Source organism: Trachymyrmex septentrionalis, unplaced genomic scaffold (genome assembly GCF_001594115.1).
Source record: "Trachymyrmex septentrionalis isolate Tsep2-gDNA-1 unplaced genomic scaffold, Tsep1.0 scaffold6, whole genome shotgun sequence".
NCBI classification, from domain to species: domain Eukaryota; kingdom Metazoa; phylum Arthropoda; class Insecta; order Hymenoptera; family Formicidae; genus Trachymyrmex; species Trachymyrmex septentrionalis.
Window position 1 is genome coordinate 2,476,473 of NW_017305778.1, and position 8,500 is coordinate 2,484,972.

General features: G+C 37.5%; 1 protein-coding gene across 7 annotated transcripts in view; it reads right to left on the reverse strand.

Annotated features, from left to right (window-relative positions):
* Positions 1–8,500, reverse strand: part of LOC108752307 (AF4/FMR2 family member 4) — a 275,024-nt gene that overhangs the window by 97,841 nt on the left and 168,683 nt on the right. For all 7 annotated transcript variants that reach the window (XM_018493052.1, XM_018493054.1, XM_018493051.1 and 4 more), the window contains 2 exons: positions 7,608–8,162; positions 3,027–3,077 (listed from right to left, as the gene is read on the reverse strand). In XM_018493052.1, the coding sequence (XP_018348554.1) occupies positions 3,027–3,077; positions 7,608–8,162 (606 nt within the window). The remainder of the gene's footprint in view (positions 1–3,026; positions 3,078–7,607; positions 8,163–8,500) is intronic.

The window sequence follows — 8,500 nt, forward strand, 5'->3', positions numbered from 1 at the left end:
GAGAGAGGCTGACACTCCGCGTAAAGACGCGTTCTTTACCACCGTAATTCCGTTTCTCACCGCGCGCAAACAGCCGTGGCTTGCTTTCTGTGCGACTGCACAGTTTTTGCCGCTGGCGTTTAGAAAAGTATTTACGATCTCGCGTGAGGCGATTGTCATAATCGTATCGTTGGTCCGCGAATAACGGTACTCGTCTGTTTACTTGCTACGTAATAAAAAAAATGTATTAAACAAAATATTATCTTTGTCGTTTCGTCTGTCGGCTTACGGCCGATTAAGATCAACAGACAGCGGCGGGTTTGCGCGTTCTTGCGAAATTAAAAGCGAGATAATTCGCTAAATGTCGGTAAAAACTGTTTATACGTGATTCTTTGAGAATAAAGCCCACCACGCACAAAATGACGTAAGCTGCATGAACAGAAAATATTTTCCTCTCTCTCTCTCTCTCTCTCTCTCTCTCTCTCTTGTGACATAATTTTAAAATATACTTATTACGAATTTTACCTTATTATTATTTACTTAAACCAAGAATTTATTTTCTTTTTAAAAATATTATAAAATTGATGAAAGAAGCGATTTTATATAATAAGCGAATCGAATTTATTTTAATTTAATAATATTAATTAAAGTATTTTAAACTCACTAAAGAATTCAGAATATATTTTAAATAAATTTACTTGCAATAAATTTAGGATAGATTTGCGGATACATAAACTTTTCAAATGCTTGAAACAATAATGATTGTTTATATATAGTATGTATTTTTCGATATGTAGCTTATATCAATTTGTGTGTGATAGACTTAAGATTATGGCCCACAAAAAACTTAGTAATAAATCATAGATAATAAAGAAATTAGCCAATTATAGTAGAAAAGCAATAATGTAAGTATAGCAATATTTTGCTATAACAAATTCAAAATATTGATTTGTTTACTGCTTAAATTTTTTATGTGCTATAGTCTTTATCCTCTGTCGAGTTAAGGACGCTAGAATGCTATCAATACTTAAATTTTACGTACAAGTAAGCAAGGTTATTAAACGCTAAGTTATACTTTCACGGTCACGAAAAGATCCAATTTGTCATGTTAAAAACTAGGACAAGCGAGGACAAGCTTTTAAAAATTCAGTCCGTCATATGTATATCAGATTAAACTCTTTGGTTAGTATTATAACAGAGAGCGTGATAAGTGATTTCATTTTTTAAATGGTTTTACGTTACTATATGTATATTTTATTGATAAGTGTTATGGGAGACATTAGACATTTCAAGGTTGAATCAAATATATGTTTATTCTTTCTTTCTATTTAAATTAATAATTAAGTTATTTATATTTCTAAAGAGAGAGATATCATTAAAAGTATGAAACGTAAAAATGTTGTGTTACATTAATTAAGAGTAGTCTATTTCTTCCGTATATAAAATTTACGTATCGATAGTAATACTGTATCACTCAATATCGATAGCACATTCTAGGTTCGAACTTCGACTATTCGCCTTTGAAGGTACAATTGATATTTTGATTGTGAATTTTGAAGAAATTTAAATCTACAAAAAAATAAATAAAACACAGTCGGCCTTCTATGATAATAAAAACCTACGTTGTTAAAAAAAAAGCTTTTACAAGTTCAAAGCTTTAAGCAAGAATTTTTTCACATTTTCCGTACAGTTCCAAAACAATTTAATCTGCACCGAAGCTTAAAAACAATAAAAATATTGATAAAAGTCATTGATGGAAGTTGCAAAATTTCACATAGCCGAAAGTTAATATTCCACGGAGATTGATAGGATAGCATTGCGTGTTATAGCACATGTACAAAAGTAATATAATAAATATAATCATACTTATACATCGTCCATACTGTCAAGTAACTTTCGCATTACAAGACTGCCTGGGAATGTCCACATGGGCTACGCTTTAATAAATTTTCTATTAACAAGCGTAAGGAGACAGTAAAGCAACTTCGATCGACACACGGATATAAAAGTTTCGTCGAACCATTGAAATGTTTAATCACATTGGTCGCTAGTCGGAAACTCCGAGTTATTCGACCAATATAATTAAACGAACAACAGACAGTACATTTAACCGTATCAACACTAATTAATAACGAGGCTCAAAGAAACTCCAGAGTAGTCTCTGCAAACCGCGAGCAATGATAACGGTGCTTTCGTCGTAGTTCTCGCTCGAAAGAACTTCTGCACGGAGGAAGCGCCGAGAAAAAGTTCGCAAGTAAAAGCGGAAAGATCACCGGGGGAAATAAGATAAATGCAATCTCCTTTCTTAATTTCTGGATTAACGAAGAACGCAGAGAAGGACTCGAGGCTTTTACTTGGAAATCGACAGAAGTCGAACGTGGGTTTCGCGAAAAAGGCGACCGCGATCTGCCTTCCCAGGAGAGACTCGCTGAGAAATCTTGCCGCGTATTTCCTTGCTTAATCTCCGTAAAAAAGGTAGGATAAATTCCAGAGAAAAAGAGAGCGAGATAAATTCATAAGTATTATATCGTCATTAAGAAAAATTCGCGTGACTGTCCTCCGTGGCAGTTATGTATCGCGTCTCACCAGTTTCGATTAACGAGAAATCGAGACCGCTTATCCCGCGAAGGCGTGACATAATATCGTCGTTGAAGATCGGATGCGCCGGAGGTGAACGATACCAGAATGGTAAATCGATTCTATATGAGATAGCCTTGCGTATCGGCGAGAAGATTGACTTATTGATCGAGCATGAGCCTCCCATCGAGCCGGGTAAGTGAACTCGACATTGAATATAGCCCGACGATCATACGTCTCGCAACATCCGATCTCGTGTTTGTCCGCGGAGGAGTGTTCAAGTGTTGTTCAATCAGTCTTCAGAGCGAGCCGCTGATGTTCCGCGTCTCACAACATTTTATCGAAAAATTCATTTATCTAACACTTCATGTTTCACGTGAGACAAAAGGAACTTCATCGCGTGACAGTTTTACTTTTTTAACTCTGCAATAATTACTTAAATGATAACTAAACTTTTATAGAGGACTTACCTTTAAAATGTTTTCTACGTCTGGAGTATCAATCGGTGTTCGCACAGAGCCCTGAAAAAGGAAGATTGAAAAAAGTTAGTTGCGATTGTTGTAACTTGTCTATCTTTGTATATTGTATTTTTATTAATCAGCGGTGTCACAAATTCTATAACTTTACCCTAATTGTCAGATAAAATTTTATGACGTTCCTCTTTCAATAATATTTTTAAATATTTTCATCCTAGAGATCAATCATGTAACTTTTTCCCTAGGGTGAAAACATGAAAAGTGAAATTTTTTACACACACACACACACACACACACACACACACACACACACACACACACACACACACACACACATGTACATATATATGTATATGTACATACATGCACAGATAAAAATTTTTACATTTCTGTCCTAGAGAAAAAGTTATATGACTAACTCCTGATTTGAAACCGTTAAATATTTTGTTGAGATTAATTTAACATACCAATGTAAACTCTTATTAATGTGGCCATTTAATTGTTATACCGCTTGCATTTTTAATTATTAGATTGGTAGTATTCTAAAACTGCGTGTAATGTATGACGTATTCGAAATCGATTGATTTTAGGACCATTTGATTTGATACTTACCAGATTTTCTATTGATCTTCGGAAGAAAATCGACGCATTGATAAAATGTCGATCTTCGTCAAAGATTAATAGAAAATGTAATTGATATCAAATCAAACGGTTCGAAAAATCAATCGATACCGAGATTTACAAACCAAGATTAATTTGCCTGACCATTTTCAATTTCCCTGATACAATTCCCTAGTTTTGTAGCAACCCTGTTAATATATTAATGTATTAATATATTAATGTATTAATTAAAATAAAATTAATATATTTAATATTAATTTATTAATAAAATGATATAAATCTATTTCTAGTAGAATAAAAACGTAAACGGTGAAAAAATTTATATCATAAAAGAGTAACGCTATTTTAATTTGGATAAGTATCCGAAGTTAAACAGACTTTATTTCCTCGACAACGGATCGGTGTCTCTTTTCGCGCGCATAAGAACCAAATTCGAAGTGCCTCGCGTTCGCGGGATTAATTTATACAAACGAACCTATCCTCCCTCGTAAAATTCCTCCGCGATTTATGACGAGCCTCCTCGAGCGATCATTAATCAACATCGCCGAGAAGAGAAGGCATTGAAAAGGGTGTAGAATGAGACGAACGGGAGGACACATCCTGAAAGGTGGTATTACGAACAACGTCGAGTAGTCATTCCTGGAAAGAAAACGCGTGAACAATGGAGAATGCGTGAGGATGGCTCGAGCGCTGGAAGAGGAGGGATGATGGGAGGAAAAAGGATGACAAGGATGCGAGGAAAGGGTTGAGAGTGTCTACTAACTTTTAGCCGGAGGACACCGCGTCGCGGAGGACGGAGCGAAAAACGGAGGCAGACGAGACTGGATAATCACAGAAAAGGAACGAGCGAAAAATGAGAAAACCCGAGAGAGCGAGAGAGAGAGAGAGAGAGAGAGAGATACGAAGCGAGGAAAAAGGAGATAGAGATATACTTGTACATATTATTATACTTGCGAGCAACCAGATAAATAGAGATAAATAGAGAAATGTTTAAATTACGAATTTGAAAGAAATTAATAACCTTCAAACTTGTTTATGAGCAATTCATAATCGAGTAGAATTTAATTATTTCGTTTTTATTCCTCTGCGCTGTACCGACAGTTAATTAAATTATTTCCGACAAAAACACGCAAACGCGAATTACTTTTTGAACAGAAATATCAGATATTTATGAAGGAATAATAAAAGATGTGGGCGAATCGGAATAAAAAAGAATGGAGAGAAAGTGACGCAAGAAAGACTCAAGGTACATTATTTCATTAACAACGTACGTCGATATACTTAAGTTGCGAATTTACTCCCCGGTTGACAACCACCGCATCCCTCTTTTTTCCATTTACCTTTCTTTATACGTAATTCCAAACTAATTTCGCGGATGAGGACGAATGGTCAACGACTCGAAGGATCCGACGAAGGCAGCCATTGTCAAAGAAGGAAGAAAAAGAAAGCCGTAGCTATGGAAGGAACGGCGAAGGGACGGACGGGAATCAATTTTCCAGGAGAACGCGAAGGTGGAAGGAGAAACGGGATGCTCCTCACACTCCAGATCGGTCCTAATTGTATAAGTACACCCGAAGAAAGAGAGGCACTTCAAAGATGGGCAACGTATGATCGGCAAAAGAAGGGACGAAGGGGACACAGAAAAAGGAGACACGATCGATAGCCAATCTCAATGAAATTTGCACCTCGAGGAGCTAGAGATAATAGCGCCCGCCGACTCGAAACTCCAACTCTCCTCTCTCCCCTCTCCCTCTTTATCCCTACTCCAACGATCTGGACCACCCCGCCCAGTTGGATTTCCATTGAAAAGCAATTCGTTCTCTGTCAACGAGAGCCTGTCGAGCCAACTGGTTTCGTTTGATACCCACCGGATGATCTCGGAATGGAAATTCAAAGTCGGCGTAAAGGAGAGAGAGGATGAGGATAATAATAACCTCTTTATTATGGTTCCTTGATGATTAATGCCATGGTTGCTTGATCTTTCTCCTGTGATTTGCGAAGGGAGGAAACGTCGTGATTTGTTCGTCTGAACGCGGAAACGAAGAGCGTTCCGGACGTCAAGGAATGATTAATAATTGAAGACATTGCTGTAGCGCAAACCGAACAACAATTCGGTTCGTATCAATTTTTCCAAAAATATATTTTCATATATTCGAAATTAATGTAATTATTATAATGATTATTTACTGCACCAATCGCGGACACTCAATGAATTGCTAATGCATTTTACATATATTCATTGGTTAATTAAAATTTAAAAATTATCTGATTTTACAGAGAATGATATCGAAAAATATTGAGAACGGTAATTTACCAATATTAAAATTGCATTATTACAATGGAGTTTGTAGAATAATTAGGAGCACATAGGGAGGATTATTGGCAAGCATAATGATTTCCAGCAACTTGTTAATTCCGACAGCGTCTCGTTTAGTAACGCGCGACAATAGCGTCGAGCCGCCGCGGAAACTTCGCTCTTAATCTTCTTACGCGACAAATAATCGCAACTCTCGGCGAGACGTACTATTAAAGTAGTTCGAGACTTTGTGAGTCTCTGGCACCACCGCGACATCACCGGCGCACTCATCGAAAGACCGCTAATATCATGTGAATTTAATGATACGTTAAACAAAAAATCAACGCACCAGATGAAACAGGAGCACGATGCTTTAATGAGTTTTATTCCGATAAAATATGCTGTTCAATTCGATGTCAAATTATACTCAATTTGAATTATTTTTAATCACTTCTAAGTTACCATTGCTCTTATCACGACTACTCCTACTCAATATGTCGTTAATTTAACAAAACAGTAGAATTAAATAATTTAACTACTGCTCCTCTTAATATTTAAGAGTGTGGCTTTATGGACTTTTATTATGTAATCTTGCAATCCAAATGCGTAGAATATTACAACGATCGATTAGTCTCAAGAATTAAAAAAATAAAAAAATAAAGTAAAAATATAAAAAAAAAACGATTAAAAACTGTCTACTGCCTGGTTTATGCTTTGATCTTAACCCTAAAATTCTTAATCCTAAAATTCACCCAATGGAGTACAGATTTCAGTTAGGACCAATTAAGACTGGCAGCTCTATTGGCTGATTTTAGAATTATAGAGTTAAAACCGGAGCATAAACCAAGCATACGTAAGGTGATATTCACAATGATTGTTCCTTTAGCACTGAACACGTCAATTTATACAGAAATTTCTCTCTGGACAATTATTTATTTCTCAATACCACTGGAACGCTTTCAAACTTTAGATTAATCTTCTTGCTCCTCGACGTGCATGCGAGACATTTCAGAAATTATGTACAAGCATTCTTCATTCACGTGTTCGCAGGTCGGTACTCCTACGATCATTTTTCATACTCGTCAGTTTAGAATTCACTCGTTCGCAGTAGAATTAAGACAGCGAAAGAATCGATAAAGAGAAGTTTTTAATATTATCGCTTTATATAATCCAGATAATAATTGTAATATTCATGTAAAGATAAAAAAATATATACATAAAACCGTATATTTTTTTATTTCCCTAATAAATGTTTATCTAATCTTTTTACGTTATCCCCTCTTTCTGTAATTTCTAATGATTTCATATTCATAAAAAATTCTCATGACATAACTCATGCAATTCGAAACCTTTTATCGTGTTTCCTCGTTTTATCGTGACACTGTTATGTTAATACCTTTCGATCATTATCGTCGCTCTTTCGACCCCACGCTATCTATGTCGCAGGAAACACGCGACTTCCGGGACACCCAGCGTGCAAACAATCTCCACTCGAAGCGAAACGATCAAACCTGCGTTACCTCCGAAAAGCCATTACCGTGCCACTCTCGGGGGAACGGATGGTCATTACGCATGCAAACCATATCCAAAACGATTCAAGTCATCAGAGCGATCGACGCGCGCGAAGGACAGAGACACAAAAAAGATCGATTACTCACGTTAACTTCAATCAGCTTCAGCCGGCAGGCAAATTGAGTGCGGCTTGAAAGACTGCCGCCGGGGTTACCGGCAACGCTGGTAACGCTGGTAACGCTTCCGCTGATATTGCCGATCGGCACCGTGCCGTTGCTCCCCCCCGTGGAGGATGGTTGAGGCAGCGGCGGGCCCTTAGCCGGAAGTAATCCGTGGCTGCGATGATCGTTGCCGCCGTGCTTAACCGGTTGGCCGGGATAACCACCCCGACCACCGTAAGGCGGTTTGCCATCAGCGGGTTTGACGAAGCCGCCCCGCTGGTGACTCGCACTCGACGAGGAAGACGCGACGCTCGTGCCCCGAAGTCCACCAGGCTTCTTGAACTCCGGCCCCGAGGACGGGGAACAGCTTCTGCCGGAGCTGTCCGTGCCCGACTTGTGGGCGGAGGGCGTCGGCGATGGCGCCGGACTCTGCGGGATGCCACTCTGCTCGATGCCGAACAGGCGCTTAGGCTTATCGAGTAGATGCTTCACCAGCGAATAGTTGCCCAGCTTAGACTGGATTTGTGGATCAGGATTCACCTGAAAAAAGAAAAAGGATAGAAAAACATTAGTGACGTGAACGAGATCTGTTATTCTACGTCACAACATGAGCTTTAGCTTCAAATTTTAAATACTGTAAACATCTGAGAAAAAATAAGTAATTTATGTATTAATGGTATTTGTCAATTCTTGATATTAAACTCTTGAAATTGTAAGATTTAAGAACATTAAACAACAAAGTTTTGCTCCTCAACAAATAATAGATGTTTCTCGTAGAGTTTTTTTTACATTGGAAAAGGATATGCTTTTCAAAAAAATTCCATCATTCTTTAATTAGAAACTCTAATTTAAATTTTTTATGTAACAATGCAAATTAG